Below are 23822 nucleotides of genomic sequence, written 5' to 3' on the forward strand. Positions count from 1 at the left end.
CCATATGTTTGTTTCAATTGTTTCATTTGTCGTTAATAATTCTTCCTTGAATATAGGTGAAAATGCATCACGAGTGGTACAAGGCACCTGTACTGGAGGCTCACAAGTTGAGGCCATACCTCATTTATTCCTACAATTGATTCATTGCTGGTTTCTGTTGTAGAGGGATATTTAGGCTCTATGTAATTTGTGTCATAATCAATTGGATTGCGTGCTTTCAATATTACTAATTGGTGGTTCAACAATAGAACAATCAAATCTACTTTTTGCAGCAACAGATTCTAATACCTGAGAATCATGCATTTCTTCTTGCAGGGGTTCTATTTCACGCTGCTCATACGTCTATTATTCTGCTTTGAATATCTTCCAATATACTCTCGACTACATGAATTGGTTCTGAATCTGAACTAAAGATTGGAGTTTCTATATCTGTCGTTTTATTGTCTGTTAAAACCAGTACACTAGTTTTTTGTTCAATTCCAGCAGGACCTTCATTCATATCTGAAGGTTCAGTACAATCACCGAACTCTGGCCTTAGGTACAGATCCATCATCTGTCGATTTACTGCCTGTTAAAATTAAAATATTGCCTTCTGAATGAATTGTAGTACCCACTGATGTTTTGTTCCATCTAATGGTTCAATGATTCTGCTGGTTGAATTACTTTTTCAGAATGATTTTCCTGGTTCCATCTTTATTTACTATGATTTCCGTTGTACTGTCATTCCACAAATAGATCTCAAGAAGAAGTTGGAACATTTTTCAGCATTGTTCTGATACCTTGTTAGATTCTCCAGATTTGGATGCGTGTATTTCGCCTCCACTACAATGTCGCTATCCGATGGGATGGATGAGATATTACGAACATTTGATATCTGAACTGTTTCTTGGCCTTCTGATATGGACTGAATGATGATCAAATTATCTGTTGTTGGATCGATATTTGTTTGCGCAGAAGCTTCCTGTACCTTTGTTATACTTTGGTCATGCGAATCCAATGAAGCTAGTGACTTGTTTGCATTTCATTATCCATGAACACTGCACTTGGATTATTTGTTGTTCTATGCGTAGTATTGTCCTCTAATATCAATGCCTTTTCGCGGATGGTTCTGATCGTATTAGAAAAATTATTTCTGAGAGCTGTGTTTTTTCCGATATGTCTTTAAACATAAGATTTGCCTGCTTTCTCGTATATGGCCGTTGACTCTTGTTCCTTTCCTCTCAGCTCAGTTAACAAGCTTCGGTTGTGTGTAATATCTCATCCAGATCTTGTCTTGGTATACTATTATCAATGTCTGTCAAAACAATAGATGTCGTTGCCACTCAGTTTGTTCTAGTAGCTCGAATATGCGAATTTCTAACTTGCGTTGCTCTCGTAATTTCAATGATTGCTAAAAATGAAAAAAAAAGATTTAATAATCTAACTTCGATTTAGATAAAAGCTCAGGAAGCTGTAACCTGAAAAGGAGAATATTTTATTTAGACAAAACAAAAGTTAGGTAATCTTCTTAACTTTTGTAAACATGAGATTATTTAACGTTGGTTCCACACTTTATTGTCCTTGTTGACAAGTTTTGCTCTTCATTTTATGACAACGAAGGAAGAGGGAGGGAGATGCAAGAGAAAAAAGTACCTAAAATTAGGTTCTTTTTAACCGTATATTGTTAATCTACTATATTTGATCTTATTATATATATGTGCAATACTGTTAATGTAGTCTTCGACATGTTTAATTTTAATTGTTCGACACAGACTTTGAGACAACGACGATTTTCAAGACGATGGTGTTCATCCTTTGTTGGAATTAAGTTTACTTTGGTATTCTATTCAAAAAATAAAATAAACAAAAGTCAAGTCTTAGCGTAAGCAAGTAATTCCTTTCCATATTTGATTTACATTTTATATCAAACAAAATAAAACACTTGATTGATAAATCATGAACAATTTTACTCAGAGTTGGAATACAAACGCCTTCATTAAATCCATTTTCGCCTACATGGCGGTTCTTATCAATCATAAATTGTATCGAATATTCAATAATTTGAGTAATTATGGATATTATTAATCAAATCATGCGTATAATAACAATTTTGGCTAACAATGATCAACACCTTATAGCATGTAGTGAAACTGGGTTCCTGATTAGTTAGCGGGCATTCATTAGTGTTTTTGTTATGCTTCAATCGATCTACACGACATCCGGCATACCGTTTGCCAAAACGAACCCTGCCTCTCTCCCTACCCCATATTTCAACATCGTTACTTATCGTGGAATATGACTAGTCGTCGTGTAACAAATATTTTCACATTATATTTCGAGTGGAAAACTAGTAGGAATGCAATTAAAAAGCACTCATTACGAAATTTCACGAGATTCAGCAGCTGATTGGAGCAGGAATGTATGTAAACCATCGTAAAGTAATGTAAAGTCTCCTGCATTTGTGCGCCCTTATGCAACATGGAAAGAGGAATTCGAAAAGCGGGAAATGTTTGACAGCCAAGTTACAGCAAAGTAATTTTTCTTATGGGATTGATTTCAAAATATCCCTCTACTTCACAATTCGGTTAACGTGAAAAATGTGATTATAGAAGTTATGTCTCACATAGATTTTCCATTATTGCACACATATGAGTCCCCTGTCATAAGAGGAGTTTAGTACTGTTCCATTTAATTCCACCACGTTGTAATCTTTACAGATACGTCTCGTCTTATGACAGGTGAATACATTCCACTGAAAGAGTTTAATGATTTTCTCACAAATCAATGTTATAACTAACGTTTTGCAATTCCGTATCAAAATACCTGGTTTTACAAAATGAGTGTTTGCTATTTTAAAACAGCATATTTTTTTACATTAGTTGATGTTAGCAAACAATATCAACTCGTGGTGACGAAAAAATTATTTTGAATCGTTACTAAAGCGTATACTATAATTTAATGGTAATAGAATGAGTGTTAGAATAGGGATTCTCTATTAAAGCTATGATGGCATACAAATAGTTACTCTGTCTTTTCTAATCCGTCATTAGCTCGTTGACGAATAAATCGATTCTACTATCAATCAGGCTAATGGACTCTCTAACCCTTACATCAGCGTTTTGTGGAAGGGACATAGATATCATGTGGTTTTGTTGTTTGTAGACAGCCAAGTTTTCAATAAGTACCTGAAAAGAAGATTGTATTGATATTTACTTCGTTTTGTAGTATTCAAAATAATTGATATTAGCTCGAAACACTTTTTTTTAAATTTATTTTCAGACTAAGGTATCGAGTCGTATTATCTTCTATGTTGTTCGTATTGGTTGTTTTTAAAGGCGGCTTATTTGGCCTGCGCAAACCTGATATCTCGTCGTAGGGCCGTCGTGCCAGGTCTGTTTAGCGTTCCACATAACACCAGGACTTGGGTTTAGCTGTTTGAGCGGCAAAGGTCGCTTTTGCAGAGCTTGCTTGCGGATACATGCAGCTTTTATAGAAGTTTAACAGAGCCCACTGTTAAATCCCACCACACCTAAGCAAGCACCACAACTCGCAGATGGCCTGCGTAGGGATAGCTCCCGAAAACTAAACTATTCGTGGTAGGATCTGAGGGCGCTAAGCGTGAACTCAGAAAATTTTGGAGGGCCTTGTCGAAAATGTGATCGTGATACACTATTTATCGGTTACTGGACATAGATCATAAAGCTATAATATGATTATATATACTAACCTGTAGTCCCTTTATTAGACTATTCACGTCATCATATGGTAGATTGTTCATTTTTTCTTCCTCGTTGAGCAGCGACTCAAAATATTTTCCACGCTTTCGGAAAGTGTCTAAGCAGTAATGAAAAAGAAACAGAATTATTTAGATTTAATTCTTGGAAAAACCTGTTTGTCTACATTGCATGATAAATGTGATGGCGAAGAAAAAAAATCAATAGAGAAACAAATTAATTAGAAATTTCACCATTTTAACATGTGCATAAAAATCACAATCAAAATAAAATATTAATAATTTCATTACGGATCATATAACCATGTATATGACTCATGAACTGTCATATGGTCGATTCTGCCATCGCACCGAGCTCCAATGCGAAATCACTCATTTTCAAATAACGCGTAGTGGTTCTATATTAACAATCCGTATCATACATTTCTCGACCTAGTAATCAGGATATTCTTTATTAAATAAGCGCAAACATAAATATGAGTATTGTTTTGTGTTCTTTTTCGAACAAACATCAAAAACAGTCAAAAAGCCGCTTGGTGCGGATTAGCAGATTCCCGACCGTAAACATTTTAAAAGTGTTAAATAAGCATTTAAACACTCAGATTACTTCACAGTATTCGAAATTATCAACAGCTGCTCTGATAGTGGGAGAAAGCCAGACACTGATTTGTTTTGCTTGCCTTTTAAGTGTTCAATTTTCATTTCCAAGATAATTATAACGTCAAACTTTGAATGGAGTTCCGATTAAAAGAGCGTATAGGAATAAAATTAGCACAACAGTTGAAAAGGTCTTCGTGCCATTAAAATGGGAGGCTGAATGAATATAGTCTTCAGCTCCTCAAAATTCAGTGTTTGGTGATTAGCAGAGTGACAGTGTTGGTCCATAAGTGGAATCGGACGGTATTTGAGGTTTTCGACCAGTTTATACACCTTGGAACATTCATGACACGTGACAACGATGTTTGCCTTGCCTGCCTTATTATGAAATTTAGCCAACTAAACTAAAGTATAGCTGTACGCCTCATACGGATTTCATCCGGTTGCTCTACAGTAATGCCTATATCAGAAAATACTGTCCTTAATTTATCATATAAAATAGCCCTGGGAGGCAGAAAAACGATGAATGGCGCAGTCACGTGAATCACGGGTTGTACCAAATGAACACATATGGAGACAGCAGCAGGCTAATAAAATATCATAGATTACACCTGGACATTTAGTACGTAAGCTATAATAGAGACCAGCGAAATTAATGTTTAACATTACTATATTGAAAAAGGACGTAAACTCCCTCGCCGACCCTGCACTTATGGGTTAGCCGATCCACATAGGATCATTTTTTTAAAATGCTTGCAATTCATCCCTTAAATATAGGATCAATTGTCATTTATCAACAGCGTTTCCTGAGCCTTTGTATTGCATTCTTCTTTGCTTCTCCCTGCCTATGACGATGCCTCTCAGTTAAAGAGAAAAAACAGGAATATGTTAGCAAATTTAGCAATTTGCCAACATTGGGCTGAAACTGATAATATTCAAAAAAGGAGTTAGTATTCCAATTAAGTCCACCACTTGATTGTAACTTTACATAACATATTTCAACCTCGGCCGTCTTCAGTGCCTCATGTTCGACTCGACTTAGTCTTATGACAAGTGAAGACATTCTACTGAAAAGCTCTAAATAGTTTTCTTTATCAATATGACATTCATATTCAATGATTCTACTTTTCAACAACTTTGCTTTCTTAGTGTTCTATAGCATTTCCAGTTATTAGGTATTGAACAACAAATCCACAAATCGCCATCTTGGAAACCTCGTGTTTTTCCAGTAATTTTCAAGATCATGAGTTGAGTCAACCATCACCGAAGAGTAAGAGTAGATCTTTTGCTGAATAATCGTTAAATTTCTGAATTCTATGAAAATTGTTACATCAAATTAGGGCTTTTGGAAATATGAGTAGAGTGTGGTATTAGTGTTCTATTCGCATTACACCATTCCCATTGTGACACATGCAAGTTTGTGTGAAAAACCATCTTAGGTTCCAGATTGACGTTCATTTGAAAATTATTTAAATCACGAGATTAGACTTTTGTTATCTTCGTAATAGAGCAGAAAAATTATTTAAGAGGGAACAAAGATTGGCATCCAACCACTACATAAATCCGTATTTTCTAATGAGTGTTTGTGGTATTTCTCGGTTTTGCACCACGATCTCAATTTTTGAAGGACGAAAAGAAGACGACACACCGCCGGTGATAAATCATTCAAAGCTCTTCTCATCGCCCAACTTTACATGAGCCTTAAGCTTTTTGGTGGAATGTCATCACCTGTCATTAGACAGTTTGGTACTTATTCCATTTAATTCCACCACGTTTTGAATCTTTACAGGTACACTCAAATGGTGTTTTACGATTTTCTTTCTGCGTAAGAACCTACTCGGCGAACTTTGTCGCGCCAATAATTAATCAATTTTCTGATACAATTTGTTGCGTACACAAATTATCTAGAAAACAAATCGATTTTTCAGAATGATATTTAATTTTTTACAGTAATCATTTTTCTATTAATTAAGTTCACAAACAAAGATTAGCACATATCGTTCTGTCCGTTTTCGAATGATAATGTGAACTTTGTGATATATACAGTGATAAGTTGCCCATACCAAATGTACAAAAAAAAACCATTACATAGGAAATATTGGGTTTGATTTTAAAATTAGAGAAAAGAGATATAAATTAGCAAAAATTAGGCTGTCTATCTTTGATTGATCGCGTTAGTACAAATGCCACTTTGTTTCATATACATGTATGTGAAAAATTTTAATAAAGAATTTAAAAAAAATGTAGAAAATTATATGGGACCTTACAATTTTGCAACTCTCTTACAATATTTGTTTGTGAGCTTACATTTTGTATAAGAATCTAAAAATTTCATATGCCCAGTTCTTATACAGGTTTTGGTAGGCTCTTATAAAGAATTGTTAGAAAATCTAACACTCGCTGGTTGGGTATACGTATTTTGATCTTAACTGTAAGGTGTCGAGTCAAGTTTACTGAAGACGGCTTTACAGTTAAGGTTAAAATAGTACCTATCTGTAAAATTACAAATGGTGGTGGAATTAAATGTCTAATGACATGTGATAATGAAGCTTTTTCTTGTAATTACCCGGAAAAAGCATTAGGTTTGATGCAAATTGAATTTCAAACCCCACGTTATGAATCATTTCATAATTTTTAAATTGTTTTGCTATACTTTGTGTGTTATTTTTTTGATTCCATTTCCTCTAAGCGTTCATAAACTAATTAAAAGTAATGAATTTGTTTTGCGATGCAAAAATCCAATTGGAATCATTTGTTGATAGGTAATATGGAAACAAAACTTGAAAATAACGAAGAACATGTTTCCACAAAACATGTAACAATGCAGTGAGCGGTTTGATGGTAGGTGCAACATCATTTTCTGATCTGCGACAATTCTTCTTATGGGCTCCAAAACCGATGAAAGGAACATTTTAGTGCCAATGGTTTGCTCTCATATAAATTGTGGTTGATATAAAAATTCTACTGAATGATAAACCATCTGTTTGATGGGAGATGCCGTATTGGACAACCAAACATGAATACATGCCGCTTCCCTATGTGATAATAAATGTGTCAGTGATATACTCAGTTAGAAGCTCAGGGTTAGTTTTCGTATTATTTGCATCGTAAGCCAAAGTATGTAGTGAGTCAATATTTCAATGATTTGTGATTTTTGTTTGGTTATGAACGATTACAACATGCATTGTTAAACAAGAAGTATGAATGGTTGACTGATAAATTTCGATTTGTTCATGCATGTCTTTATGGAGCATTTAATTCTAATTATTAAATCTGATGTTTATGTTTAAAACATTTAATATGTTGATTAGATGATAACAATACATAGAAGACTAACATCAAATCTCTTCCCTGTTTACTTGTGGTGTTGTCTTCCACATTTTCTTAGGATTACTGGGATTTACGTTGCTTGATGTACCTAGCGATTCAGGGTTTATTGAATTTGGTGGGATAATGAAGGATCCGAAATCGTGGCTCGGTTTTGCGACAAGGGTTGTATTAGTATTTTGGATGGCTGCAAACTGTGTTTGGTCAACTTTTGCTCTAGTTGCCGGCATGGGATTTCCTAGCTCAGAATCTTCATAATTGTTTGAGGCTTGTGTAGATTTGTCATATTCAATGTCGTATATCATACATATGTTCATCTCCCCAGGAATCATCCTTCTGTTGAGTTCCTAGTGATGTATTTGCTGCAGTATCACTAGCCTGTAGATCCATGCTGAGAACCTCTGGTGCATTAATAACATCGGAAGGATCATTTCCACAATGAACAGTAGAGCTTTGTTATCATGGTAGTAGCCATGTCAGTATATTTTTCTGGTTTACTAACTCATTGGGGATGTCAATTTAAATGCTTTTTCTTTTCTTTTTTATCTTGTTCTTCGTCAGAATAAACTTGTGAAATTTGACTTTCGTTTTCAAATGCACAAGATCTGATATTCCTATCACCAGATGCCAATTCTTCTTTACTTGTTGCTTTAAATCTGATAGATTTGTTAATTGTTTTCCGTTGATATGATAATTTGGAATTACAACTGAGGAAGTGATTGTGAATGTTCCTCTGAATTGTATTCTTTGTTGGATCAAATTCAGTAACAGTTAAACATTTTTACCAGGCACATAACCGGTGATTAGTTCTTGCTCTATTGTTTCATTTTGCCGTGCCAAATTGGCAGAAAGGACTTCAGAATATAACGGAACAGTCTTCCACGTATCATATTTAGTATTCTGTTTAAATTGCTATGTATCTGTCTCTTTTTTGGGATGTTTTGCTGCTTTAGAGTTAAGATTATCGTCTTCAACAATGTGGCAATACTGTGTTCAATGAATGAGTGATTATTTGACTGAAGATTTGTTGTAGTTGGCTGTTGGATACAAGAATCATCTTCGCTTTACCCTGCATCCTCTGCTAGAATTAAATCCTCTTTCTGTGATTTTTGTTTCTTGAATCTAACGAGTTTATATTGATTTCTTTTCCTAGAATATTTGTATTGACAGTTTTTAGCACGTTGTACAATGTTTCTGCATCATATTTCCAATAATCATGGCGTAATTTTTCTTCATAAAAATAGCATTTATAGCGAACATACGATTCTGAATCTGTCGACAATACTTCAAATTCGATTCACTTTTCCGGATTCTTGCAGTATTACAGATGCGCCAGATTCATTTCATTATGTTTTAGCAGTTTCACATCATGTTGTCATGTTCAATATATAGAGCGATTCTTGAGTATCTGTGCAAACACTATCCGAAGCAATGTTTTGCAAATGTTTGTGCCTGTTGTATAGAGACTCATCGATATATATTTAGTCCAGCATTCACCTCTGACACCACAATTTCCGTGGTTTATCTATCACGTTTTTCAACCGCGCTTGTAGGATCTTTCAACAACATAAATTCCTTTTATAAATTGCTTTATCTTCTGAAACAGTGTATTCTTTTTCTATTGAATTATTTTTTCAACCAATTTTACTGCGTGTGTTGGGTTTTATTTATTGTAACTCCTTCATAACATAAGTTTGTTAACAGCCGCAGTCACAGATTTAAAACGTTGAGGTCCACTTCAGCTTTTTGTATAACCAGTATGCTTCGGCATTTTGTGTTCAAATAAAGATTTTGCAATCGTTCATCCACATCGTATAAAATTTCTGAAAACACTGCATTTCTCGCTGGGGCGCTATTTTCAGATATTTCATGAACTTGGACCGTCGATAGGATTTATCTTTTTCACTTTTTCTCGATAATTTCTTGGTTGTGTGTCAGTCAGCATATCTGATTCGCCGCTTCTTTCGTTGCTAACAGGTTCGAAACACCTTTCATGTTGAAGATCAATCGTTTCAATGCGTCAATTTCAACATCACAAGCTTGATCATTATCTTTCTTTAAATCAACATCCTTCGTGGCGTAGTTACTCTTCCATCATCAACTACCGATTCATCTTTTATCAAAATGCCCTGCTCATCAATTGAACCAAGTTAGATTCGACCGGTAATGAATCATCAATAAGTATCTCCGTGTGAGGTCCCGATACAGAAACTGGAAGATCATCGTTCTCACTCGAAGTCGTGGCATTTATTATACATAATTTCTTCTGTAGAATAGATGGATCCGCGTTTTGAGCTTTCAATGAAATTGTCTGCCAAACTCACCTGTGAATTTTGTGAACGTTCAACTCCATCTTTCAGAATTTTCCAAATAATCTGGTGTCACATCGTGTTTAGCCGGATATTTTTATTTATGAATGTTATCATTGCTATCAGGCGAGCATGTCAGGATCTTTGAAGTAGTTGCATGAATATCATGAGATTGATCATCACTCCCTGTGTGGGTACTTCATCGATAGTTATCGATTCTTCTTTCATCATGATTGGAGCGAAAGTCTCAAAATTATCAATTTCGGACTTTTCACAATGTCTTGCGCATCACTCTCCACACTTTTGGAATTTGTTGGAACACTTACAACATCATCATTTAATTTTTCATTCTTTTCATGAGACTCGGTCCTCTCATCTTGAAGATCAATTGAATTTTCTTCCGATAATTGATTATCGATATCTGGTGTATAGATGAAACCCCAATGTCTTTGGTCGATTCTTCTCTTATCTTGATCAAAGCGTTCTCCTCATCAGAGGATCCATCACAAACTGTATCCTTGCAGAATATGCTTTTCTGAGCCCTCTTCTTGAATAATCTTTTTATCTAAATTTTCATCATTTTTCGAAGATTTTCTTGTGGCAATGGTTGTCAGGAGGCTTTTTGATCATTTTCAGGTATGAGATAATAGTCTTGCTGAAGATCGATTGAATCTGATTCATGAGCTTCAATATGGCTCAATATTTCCCTTCATCAGTAGATGGAGCGTGTTGAGAACTTATTGGATCAAATGGTTTGGCTATCGATTGGTAATTTCACACTAACGTCGGTTTCAATATTGTGAAATCATCGTCTCAAAAACTTCGTAGAGCGTTCCATCTATGCTGATAAAGTGTATCTATACCTGTTTCTGATTTCTTTGAATCGCGCGTAGAAAATCTAGTTTTATAGACATTTCATCATCTTCGAAGGATCTGATGTAATCTTGTATACGGTAGATTCTACTGTCGTGATCCCTATTTACTCTTTTCACTACAAACTGGCTCGAGATATTGAACATGTGAGAATTACATACATGAATTTTGTCGTCAGGTATTTGAAGAACAGATTCTTTTGGAGCATCGTGTACAATTGAATCAGCTTTAATGTCGTTGGGTAGCTCTTTTAGTATCAACTGAATCAAGAGATAGATGATATCCTCACCCTCTAAATCAATAATCGAACTGTGTCATCGATTAGTATCGATTCTTCTCTCAATTAGAGAACATTCTCCTCATCAGTGCAAGGGTCTTGTTGAAGAATCTAGGAACATATGTTTCAACCTCATCAACAGCAAATTTCGAATAATTTTCAGATGATGAATCGGAGAGGTCTTTAATCTCTTTCAAAGCTTCAGGTATTTTAAGATCGTGCGATGCTCCATCATTGCTAATGAACTGATGAACAGAAATTCACTTGTGTTTTCAGAGACATCGACTGTTACATCATGCTGAATTACTTTGCTTGATTCCTCCTGCGGTTATCTATATTTTCAACACCTGCATTTTCTAGAGACTCTTGTAGCATCAGTAGAATAGAGTCACTGTTAATGTCGTTGGGTTGCCCTTCTCAGTATTATCTGAATCATGAGCAACAACTTGTTGAGGGTCAATTAGATCAGACGCATGAACTTTTCGTTAGATAACGGGTGAGCATCTATCATTATTTCATTAGCATGCGCTGCCTCATCGTGTTATCGATTCTTCTCTTAATTGGTCAGAACATTCTCTTCATCAACAAAAGAATCTTGTTGAAGAATTGTTGGATCATTTCTTCCAACTTTATCAAAAGTCATTTTCATATCAGTTTCAGATGATGGAGTGGACAGGGTTTTGTTTTCTTGCAATGCCTCAGATATATTGGGATCATGGATGTTTCTAGTTCTATTGAGTCAGACGCATGACCTGTGTTTCAGATACCTTGTAATCATTTTCCTTTAGTTCACAACCGAGCTGCCTCATCGATTTTATCGATTCTTCTCGTAGTTGGCCAGATCATTCTGTTCATCAGTACAAGGATCTTGTTGAAGATTTATTGAGCATTTGTTCCATCTTTATCAAGAATATACTTTATATCATTTTCAAATGATGGAGTGAAAAGGTCTTACTCTCTTGCAATTCTTCAGATACAGTGGGGTCGTGGGATGTTTCATCGCTGCCAATAAACTCAGATATAACGAAACACTTTCACGTTATTTGCGTTTTCTAAGACATTGACTGTTACATCATGCTGCACTACGTTGTTTGATTCATCCTGTGAAATATTGTTTTCAACACATCTGTATTTTCAGGAGATCTTGCAGCATCGAGTAGAATAGAGTCAACTGTCAAAGTCGTTGGGTTCTATTCTCATTATTATCTGTATCATGAGCATCAACTTGTTGAGGTTCAATTAGATCGACCTGAACTTTTCGTCAGATAACGGGTGAATATCTTCCATTATTTCATAAGCATGAGCCGCGTCATCGATTGCTATCGATTCTTTTCTTAATTGGTCAGAACATTCTCTTCATCAGTACAAGAATCTTGTTGAATAATTATTGGATCATTTGTTCCAACTTTATCAAGAGTAATTTTCATATCAGTTTTAGATGATAGAGTGGACAGGGTTTTGTTTTCTTGCAATGCCTCAGATATATTGGGATCGTGAAATGTTCTTAGTTCCTTATTGAGTCAGATACGACCTGTGTTCAGATACCTGGTAATCACTTTCCTTTAGTTCATAATCAGGAGCTGCCTCATCGATTGTTATCGATTCTTCTCTTAGTTGGACAGAACACTCTCTTCATCAGTACAAGGATCTTGTTGAAGATTTGTTGGAGCATTTGTTCTATCTTTATCAAGAATATACTCCAAATCATTTTCAGATGATGGAGTGCAAAGGTCTTTGTTCTTTTGCATTGCTTCTTTTAATTGGTCAGAACATTGTCTTCACCAGTAAAAGAATCTTGTTGAATAGTTATTGGATCATTTGTTCCAACTGTATCAAGAGTAATTTTCATATCAGTTTCAGATGATGCAGTGGACAGGGTTTTGTTTCTTGCAATGCCTCATATATTGGGATCGTGGAATGTTTCATGTTCCTTATTGAGAGACATGACCTGTGTCGGCAGCTACCTGGTAATCACTTTCCTTTAGTTCATAATCATGAGCTGCCTCATCGATTGTTATCGATTCTTCTCTTAGTTGGGACAGAACATTCTCTTCATCATACAAGGATCTTGTTGAAGATTTATTGAGCATTTGTTCCATCTTTATCAAGAATATACTCCAAATCATTGTCAGATGATGGAGTGGAAAGTCTTTGTTCTTTTGCATTGCTTCTTTTAATTGGGTCAGAACATTGTCTTCACAGTAAAAGAATCTTGTTGAATAGTTATTGGATCATTTGTTCCAACTTTATCAAGAGTAATTTTCATATCAGTTTCAGATGATGCAGTGGACAGGGTTTTGTTGTCTTGCAATGCCTCAGATATATTGGATCGTGGAATGTTTCATAGTTCCTTATTAGTCAGACGCATGACCTGTGTCGTCAGCTACCTGGTAATCACTTTCCTTTAGTTCATAATCATGAGCTGCCTCATCGATTGTTATCGATTCTTCTCTGAGTTGGGACAGAACATTCTCTTCATCAGTACAAGGATCTTGTTGAAGATTTATTGGAGCATTTGTTCCATCTTTATCAAGAATATACTCCAAATCATTGTCAGATGATGGAGTGGAAAGGTCTTTGTTATTTTGCATTGCTTCTTTTAATTGGGTCAGAACATTTTCTTCACCAGTAAAAGAATCTTGTTAATAGTTATTGGATCATTTGTTCCAACTTTATCAAGAGTAATTTTTATATCAGTTTCAGATGATGCAGTGGACAGGGTTTTGTTTTCTTAATGCCTCAGATATATTGGGATCGTGGGATGTTTCATTGTTTTCTATTGAGTCCGATTCAATTATCGGTTCTTCTTTTAGTTGGGATACAACATTTTCTTCATCAGTACTAGGATCTTGTTGAAGATTTGTTGGAGCATTTTTCCATCTTTATCAAGAATATACTTCATATCATTTTCAAATGATGGAGTGAAAAGGTCTTTACTCTCTTGCAATTCTTCAGATACAGTGGGGTGATGGGATGTTTCATCGCTGCTAATAAACTCAGATATAACGAAACACACTTTCACGTTATTGCGTTTTCTAAAACATCGACTGTTTCATCGTGCTGAACTACGTTGTTGATTCATCCTGTGAAATATTTATTGTTTTCAACACATCGTCATTTTCTGAAGAATCCTTTTCAGCGTCGGTATAATAGAGCCAGCTGTTAATGTCTTGGTAGCTCTTCTCAGTGTTAACTGAATCGGGAGACTTACTGTTGAGGATCAGTTGAATCAGACGCATGAACATCAGATTCTGGTAATCATCTTCCATTAATTCGCAAGCGACAATGCCTCATCGATATTTTTCGATTCATCTCTTATTTTGGACAGAACACTCTCTTCATCAGTACAAATCTTGTTCTAGAATTATTGGAGAATTTGTTTCAAGTTTATCAAGAGTTTCCATATCATTTTCAATGATTGAGTGGAAAGGTCTTTATTATCTTGCAATGCTTCAGATATAGTAGAGTCAGAAGTTTCGTTGCTTCCAATAAGCTCGATATAACGAAACAAGGTTCAACGATCTTCATGTTTTCAGAGACATCGAATGTTACATCTTGCTGAGCTTCTTTGTTTGATTTCTCCTGTGGGTACTTATTTTTTCAACACTTCTGCATTTTCACGAGAGCTCTTGCAGCATCGAGTGAAATAAGTCAACTGTTAATGTCGTTGGGTTGCTTTTCTTAGTATTATCTGAATCATGAGCATCAACTTTTGTAGGATCAATTAGATCAGACGCATGAACTTTTCGTCGATAACGGTGAACATCGACATTATTTCATAAGCATGCGCTGCCTCATCGATTGTTTTCGATTCTTCTCCATTGGGTCAGAACATTTTCTTCATCAGTACATGAATCTTGTTGAAGATTTATTGGATCATTTGTTCCAACTTTGTCGAGAGTAATTTTATATCCGTTTCAGATGATGGAGCAGACAGGGCTTTGTTTTCTTGCAATGCCTCAGATATATTCGGATCGTTAGTTTTATTGAGTCAGACGCAAGATTTTGTCACCAGATACCTCGTTTTGTACATAGGCATGAGCTGCCTCATCAGATTATCGATTCTTCTTTAGTTGGGACAGAACATTTTCTTCTTATACAAAGATCTTGTTGAAGATTTGTTGGGCATTTGGTTCATCTTTAACAAGAGTATACTTCATATCATTTTCAGATGATGGAGTGGAAAGATCTTTATTCTCTTGCAATGTTTCAGATATAGTGGAGCCATGAGATGTTTTATCGTTGTCAATAAACTCAGATATAACGAAACACACTTCCACGTTATTTGCATTTTCTGAGACATCGACTGTTACATCGTGCTGAACCACGTTGTTTGATTCATCCTGTGAGATATTTATTCACCAACGTCTGAATTTTCCGGATAGACTCTTGAAGCATCGAGTGGAATAGAGCAGCGAATGTCGTTGGATTGCTGTTTAATATTCTGAATCATGAGCATCAACTTAGGTGCAATTAGATCAGACTTGTGATCTATTTCGTCAGATAGCTGGTAATCATCTACCTTCAAATTAAGCATGCGTTGTCATCGACTGTTTCAGATGATGAGCGGACGGGGTTTTGTTTTCATGCAATCCGTCAGATATTAGAATCGTGGGATGTTCCATCATTGCTTTTTGAATCAGAAGCATACATTGTTCAGATACCAGGAAATCATCGTTGTTTGTTCATAAGCGAGCTGCCTCATCGATTGTTTCATTCTTCTCTTAGTTGGACAGAACATTCTCCTCAGTACAAGATTCTAGTTGAAGAATTATTGGAGAATTTGTTCCATTTTATCAAGAGTTATTTTCGTATCAGTTTCAGATGATGGAGTGGACAGGGTTATTTGTCTTCCAATGCTTGAATATATTTGGATGGTGGGATGTTTCATCTTGCTTCAATCAGTAGCATGAACTTTGTCAGATACCAGAATCATCTTCGTTTTGTTCATAAGCATGAGCTGCCTCATCGATTTTCATCGATTCTTTTCTTTGTTGGACAGAATATTCTCTTCATCGTACAAGGATCTTGTTGGGTATTTTTTACATCTTTATCAACAATCTTCATATCATTTTCAGATGATGGAGGAAAAGGTCTTTATTCTCTTGCAATGTTTCAGATATAGTGGAGTCATGTGATGTTTTATCGCTGCCAATAACTGAGATATAACGAAACACACTTCCACGTTATTTGCGTTTTCTGAGACATCGTCTGTTACATTATGCTGTACTACGTTGTTTGATTCTATGTGGAATATTTATTGTTTTCAACATCTGCATTTTGGAGACTCTTCAGCATCGATCAGAATAGAGTCAGCTTTATTATGTCGTTGGGTTGCTCTTCTCAGTACTATCTGAATCATTAACATCGACTTGTTGAGGATCAGTTGATCAGACTCATGAACTTTTTGCCAACGAGCGCGTGATTTTCGACGTTTAAATCTAAGCATGCGTTGCCTCATCGATTGTTATCGAATCATCTCTTAATTGCGTCAGAACCTTTTCTTCATCAGTACGAATCATGTTGCAGAATTATTGGAGAATTCGTTCCATCTTTATCAAGAGTATTTCTCGTATCAGTTTCAGATGATGAAGTGGACAGGGTTTGTTTTCTGGCAATCCTTCAAATATATTGATATCGTGGATGTTTCTTGTTCCTTATTGATTCAGACGCTCTGTGTCGTCAGATCCTGGTTATCTTTTTCCTTTAGTTCATAAGCATAAGCTGCCTCGTCGTTCTTTATTGATTCTTCTCTTGCTGCAGAACATTCTCTTCGTCAGTACAAACATCTTGTTCAAGATTTATTGGAGCATTTGTTTCATCTTTAAGAGTAAACTTCATATTTTTCAGATGATGGAGTGGAAGGTCTTCGCTCTCTTGCTAGATTTAGTGGTATCGTGGGATGTTCCATCGCTGCCAATAAACTCAGTTGAACAATACTTCCACGTTATTTGCGTTTTCTGCGATATCTACTGTTACATCACTCTGTACTACCTGTTTGGTTCGTCCTGTGAGATATTTATTGTTTTCAACACATCATCATTTTTGAAGGTCTTCCTTAACTTCGGGTATAATGAGTCAGCTGTAAATGTCGTAGGGTAGCTCTTTTCTTTGTTATCGGAATCGTGAGCATCTACTTGTTGAGATACAATTAGATCAGACTCATGAGCTGTCTCATCGAATGTAATTGATTCAACTCTTGTTGGGACAGAACATTCTCTCCATCAGTACAAGCATCTTGTTGAATATTTATTGGAGTATGCTTTCCAACTTTATCAAAAGTAAATTTCATTTTTTATATGATGGAGTGGAAAGGTTTTCGTTATCTTGCAATGCTTCAGGTATATTGGAATCTTAGTTGTTCATAGTTGCTGATTGAATCAAACCCTGAGCTTTGTCGTCAGATACCTGGAAATTATCTTCTCTTAATTTATAAGCATGAGCTGCCTCATCGATGGTTATCGATTCATCTCTTAGTTGGGACAGAACATTCTCTTCATCAGTACACGGATCTTGTTGAAGAATTATTGGAGCCTGTGCTCCACTTTATCAAGAGTAATACATTGGTTTCAGAAGATGGAGTAAAAGGTTTTTTCCGTTTGCAATACAACAGTAAACTTCATATTATTTTCAGATGATGGAGTGGAAAGGTCTTCGCTCTTCTAATGCTTCAGATATAGTGGTATCTGGGATGTTCCATCGCTGCATAAACTTAGTTGTAATGAAACACACTTCCACTTATTTGCGTTTTCTGAGTATCTACTGTTACATTACTCTGTACTACACTGTTTGGTTCGTCCTGTGAGATATTTATTTTTTCAACACATCATCATTTTCTGAAGAGTCTTCCTCAACTTCGGGTATAATGAGTCAGCTATAAATGACGTAGAGTAGCTCTTTTCCTTGTTATCAATCTGAGCATCTACTTGTTGAGATACAATTAGATCAGACTCATGAGCTGCCTCATCGAATGTAATTGATTCAACTCTGTTGAGATAGAACATTCTCTCCATCAGTACAACATCTTGTTGAAGATTTATTGGAGTATCTTTCCAACTTTATCAAAAGTAAATTTCATATCGTTTTAAATGATGGAGTGGAAAGGTTTTCGTTATCTTGCAATGCTTCAGGTATATTGGAATCGTTAGTTGTTTCATAGTTGCTGATTGAATCAAACCCATGAACTTTGTCGTCAGATCCTGGAAATTATCTTCTCTTAATTTATAAGCAGCTGCCTCATCGATGGTTATCGATTCAGCTCTTGTTGGGACAGAACATTCTCTCATCAGTACAAGGATCTTGTTGAAGAATTTTGGAGCCTGTGCTCCAACTTTATCAAGATAAATTTCACATTGGTTTTAGAAGATGGAGTGGAAAGGGTTTTTCCGTTTGCAATGCTTCATATATAGTGAGGTCGTCGGATGTTCCGTGACTGCCAATAAGCTCAGATGAAATGGAAAACATTTCCACATAATTTGTCTCTCAGGAATACTAACTATTTCATTGATCTCAATTGTTTCTTTGAGTCCTCCTGTAAGATCATTTCATCTTTTTTGGGATGTATCCCCGCATCATGTGCAATAGAGTCAGCTGTTTCGTCGTTGGGCAGCTCTCCATCATCAACTGACTCTAAACAATGAGCATGTTGAAAATCAATTATGTCAGACGCAGGGACTATTTCATCTGATGCTTGGGTATCGCCGTCATTATCATGTTCATTCAAAACAGAAGTTTTATCATGTTTCATCGATTCATCACTACTTTTGTTCAAAATTTTCTCTTCGTCAATGCAAGGATCTTGTTGAGGCCACTGATGCATATGTTGCCCCATCATAAATAGATAATTTCATATTGAAGTCAGAAGGTTGAGCAGATAGATGCTCATTGACTGTTTCAGATGTGTGGTGTCGTAAGATGTCTCATCTTTCCTAACAAACGCTGCTGGAGCAGAACATATTTTTCGTTACTTGATTTTCAAGCATACTGGCTGTTGCGTGTTGAAGCAGAACTGATCTTTGCAAGTCCTCTTGTGAGATATCTAATGCTGTGGATATTTTCGCCTTTTCAAAAGAATCAGCTTTTGTTCCGTATACTTGAGAGTCAGCTGTCAACGTTGTATTATCATTAATGGAAATCTGATCCCTATTGGATCAGACATATGAACTTCATTATTACATGTTTGATCTAATCTTGCTCATGATCATTTTTATTCCTTTGAAGGTTTTCTCATCGATTATAATCGATTCTTCTTTAATTTTGACTATAGCATTTTCTTCATCACCATAAAGATTATGCTTAATTTTGAAGGAGGCCAATGTATCGATATTATCAATAGGCAATTTAGTATCAGATGTGAAACTGAGAGGTCAGTTATATCTTTTGAAGCTATAGATAATTCTGAGCCGAAGTGTCATAGTCATTGTGTTTTATAGTTACAATCTTTTGTGAAACAGAACAGGTTCCACGCTTTTCAATTTGTTTGATATCTGTACAGTATCATCTTGCCCAACTATTTTTTCAAAATCCTTTTCTGAATTTTCCAATACTTTGTAATTTTCATCGCTTCCGAGAATCTGATCCTCTGCTGCTAAAATGTTAAGATGGCCTCTGTCATTACTATCAGCCTGGGGAAAGGAACATTTGGATGTTCATTGAGTCGAGCGTAGTTATTCTATCCTGAGATTCTTGATTGTCAATTATTATCTGATCATTCGATCCATAAGTACTATCGATGACTATCGATTCTTCTCTTATCTTGTTCAAAACCTTCTCTTCATCGACATGGGAAATTCTGAGAATCGCTAGATCATGTACATTAACATTATCAAATTGGATTTTCTTATTATCTTCAGATATTGGAAACAAAATGTCTTTGTTCTCTTGGATTTGTTCAGGTATATACAAGCCGTGAGATGCTTCAACGTTTTTAACAACCTCTTGTGAACTAAAACACATATCCATGGTACTTGAATCTTCTTAAACTGGCTGTAGACTTTTTCAGAACAAGTTCCTCAGATATATGTTGTTTTACCGCCTTCTCAACTTTTGCAGATAGTCTTGTGTTTCATCATGTGCAATTAACTCATTTATCACATTTGCGTTATTCTTTCCATTATCATCAGCCTTTTGATAATGGATATGTGAGTTCAATCAAATCTGACGCATGAGACTTGTCATTAGATACATCATCATTAACGTTCTTATAGTTATTATTTTCGCTATGGAACCTTCTGTGTCATCGACTACTATTGACTCCTCTCTTATTTTGATCAAAACTATTTCCTCTGTGTCAACGTCGGGACTGGTATCTTCATATCAACGTCAGCTATCGGAATAGAGACACTGGATCGTAATTCATACACATTTTCAAGACCAAGCATGCTTTCTTTCGAAGCTTCATTCGTTTTGTTGACGAATGTTCCATCGCCGTTCTCAGTTTGTAGAGACTGTGTTCCTCTAAATTCTCAGGGTGTTTTATCAACTCTGATGTACCACATTGTCATTTGATATTATGTGTTTTCTTCTAATATATCTGTTTCGTTTAACTCTTTAATGTTCTCAGTTGATGGATCGCTTATAACAGTTTTGTCCTTTAGTATTATTGCTTCATTAATCACATCTTCAGTTATCAATGCTCTCCGAGTCAATACTTGAACCAATTGATTGGAATGATAACTTTTACGGTCTAATGATTCTTCGTGGCATGTTCATAGCGTTAGCTTTTCCATTTGTCTTTTCGGACACCGTGCATGGTCTGGATTCATTGCCGGTAAAATATCAAGATTTTCAACATGAATATTTGCGTCAGTCGAAATTTTGTCCACATCACTTAAAGCTTCCAAATGTTATTGGTTGCGTATAATGTTCGTCAACCACGCGCTGTTGATAAGAGTTATCGTACAATATTGTAGTTGTTTTATAACTCACATTGGTAGTGTCGTTGCATAATCTATGCTTACATTTGTTTCGACTGGAATCCATGAGGGTTCAGAAGGAATATTATGTTCAGGTGCGGATGATTGTCTTACAAGAACAGCAATGGACTCGTTTGAGGAAAAGTTTCTATTGTGGTGTCGTCTGATACCTCCGTGGCAACATGCTGTTCACCCAAGTTGGATGGTTCAATGCTAAAGACTTCTTCCGCTTGTGAAACAATGCCTTCATGCTCAGAGTTGCAGTGGTGTAGTTGTTCTTCTGAACCGGTTTTAATAACTTTAGCTGTGATGACTGGAAGTTCTAGCTTCATGTATGAAACAGGTTTTAAATGATACTCTTCATGCGTAATCATTGATATTTTCTGACGTCTATCACGCCAGTTTATATTTTGGATTGTTTGTTTTGTATGGTCGTTATTGTCTTTTCATGTGTTGGTATTTGAGTGGTGGATTTTGTTCTTTGCCATTTAATTTTAGAGATATCTCTTTGGTGATTTCCTCTGTTGTCTCAGAATGGGTTACGCTCTATTGTCATTGTAAGGTTGTTGCTTTCCAAGTACAGATATCGATTTGTCCATTCCTGAAGTTTTCATGAATTCATATTCATCAAAGATCAAGCTGCTTCTGAAGTCTTCTAATGAATCTATTGTATCACATGTTTCAGATGCTGAAGAGTTTTCTGTTACTTTGTAGGTGGACATCGTGAAAACCATCTGAAGAATTTTCTATTACCGAATGATTTGAGAATGTAGCTTTTCACATTCAGATGACCTTAATGCCTGTTCGTATTCCATAGTATGTCGCTCAATAATGCAGAGACTTTGCGAATTCGATTTCCTTATCGTCTCAACATTTTTTCTTTTGACTTTTCAATGATGGAGCCTTGTTTTCAATACACTCGGATATTGTTGATTTGGGCATATCTTTTGTAATAATGCTTTCGTCCTCACTTGACTGGTGTTTTATGTTTCATCCACTTCGGAACTACTTATGGAAATAGTAACAATATTCGATTCTTTTCTTTTGATTTGCATGACAACACTGTCTTCTAAATTGCATTCATTTTTACCATGCGTTGTTCCACCAATGAACTTATTTTGTTGAGGAATTCATTATTTTCCAGCTTTGGTCTAGCTGATATTCCATATTTGAACTTGCAGCTTCATCAGTACTACACATTTTCGTATGTTTCGTTGAAGAACCGTCTTGACTTTCTTGCAATGATTGAAGCTTCACTTTTCTTTTCTGTCCATTGAATGAATTTGTTTGAAATCTCTTTGGTTTTCCGTTCCGTTTACGTTTCGACGCTGCACTAAGTACACTCATTTCGGGAGGTTTGTTCAAAGTGATCCGTTGTTGTCCGCTGTGTAATGTTTGTTGAACCTTGGTTGTAATCAGCCATGTGAGTATCTTCGAAGGGGTATAACTTGGATTCGAAAATGCAATCATTTTCCCAGAAGCAATTTCTTTCAAAACATCTGCGTATGATAATGTTGCTGAGTTCGTGTTTCAGTAAACTTCACCAATGATGTGTCAAGATCAGCTGCTTGATCTATTGCTGAATGTTTCTCCAATGATTTTCTATCGTCAGAAAATGTTTAGCGTTTCATTAATTGAATTCAAATTGATTTTCGCTGTTGTGTCATGCGCAGAATCGCTGGAGAATTAGGCAATTTTGTTTGTTTTTCAGTTTTCTTCGTATTGGTTTTGCCTTCTATGAATCGCTTCGTATTACTTTTTTTAACTGCTCACCTTTTTCAAGTACCGTATGTGATTCAATCGGAGAACTTTGTTTTCTTTGCCAGTATTGTTAGGAGATGGTGTTTCCCTAAATAACGTTGTCTTTTTTCTTTATGTTGAGTTTGTGTGTGACCTTGTCTTCTTAGGCCTGCAACTACTTCAGCATAAGTTAGATCTGAACTGCCCCAAACGGATTTGTTGTTCAAAGTATTGGTATCACACGTTTCTTTTCTGTCCGGTATTATATTCTCCCTGTTACCATTTTTTGGCTGATATCCCGTGAACGTCTTGTTGCATTGTCATCTGTATCGCTTTTGTTTCATGGGCATCATATTGCTGGATAGTTTTATTGACATCATGCGTCCAGGTTATGGGTAGTTCCTGATAATGGAATTCGTAATTTTGGCCGAAATTTTAAGGAAATAAGTTATAATAGATAAAGCATATAACGTTGATGTTCAAAAACATATTTGTATTCAATAATTCAAAAATATATATTTAACAAATGTAGTGACAACACATGTCACTTTATGTTGTAAAATGAAAATTTTGACAAACTATGGCTGGATATTGTGGCAATTCTACTCTTGTGGTACACCCGTTGTAGCACAGTTTGATTTTGGAGTTTATTTGATTTAGATGTGATTGAAGAGCTTGAATACGTTCACGACATTCCTGAACAGTTACGTCCCAAGTACCAATGACGAATTGAAGCATACAGTTAATGTTTATGGATTGTTCATAATAATCAAAAGCAGAATAGAGACCACGATTTGTACACATTTTTACCATATATGCAGAGAAATATTATTTTGTGATGTTAATGTATGGTGGACCGTTAGTAGGATATATAATAGAATTGTAAGAAAATAAGAAGAAATACGGAGAAGGCAAAAAACCATTACTAAATACACATACTCTATACCTTATTTGACATGAAAATAATAATTGTGATTGTTTTGTGACATTGATTTGCAAATCGTGCCTAATGTATAAGATTATTCTGGACATTTATTAAGTTTGAACAAATTGTACGCCGAAATAATATTATG

The 23822-nt window shown here is 35.7% G+C and overlaps 1 protein-coding gene across 3 annotated transcripts in view; it reads right to left on the bottom strand.

The window, feature by feature from the left end:
- Positions 1 to 3041: 3041 nt before the first annotated feature.
- Positions 3042 to 23822, bottom strand: part of LOC134213892 (muscle-specific protein 300 kDa) — a 154947-nt gene continuing 134166 nt past the window's right edge. For 2 of the 3 annotated variants that reach the window (XM_062693353.1, XM_062693356.1), the window contains one exon: positions 23011 to 23151. In XM_062693353.1, the coding sequence (XP_062549337.1) occupies positions 23026 to 23151 (126 nt within the window). In that variant the 3' untranslated portion in view covers positions 23011 to 23025. Of the gene's footprint in view, positions 3165 to 3706; positions 3814 to 23010; positions 23152 to 23822 lie in introns of those variants that run through there. The other variant, XM_062693354.1, reaches the window with a different exon arrangement.

This window comes from Armigeres subalbatus, chromosome 2 (assembly GCF_024139115.2).
Source record: "Armigeres subalbatus isolate Guangzhou_Male chromosome 2, GZ_Asu_2, whole genome shotgun sequence".
Taxonomy (NCBI): domain Eukaryota; kingdom Metazoa; phylum Arthropoda; class Insecta; order Diptera; family Culicidae; genus Armigeres; species Armigeres subalbatus.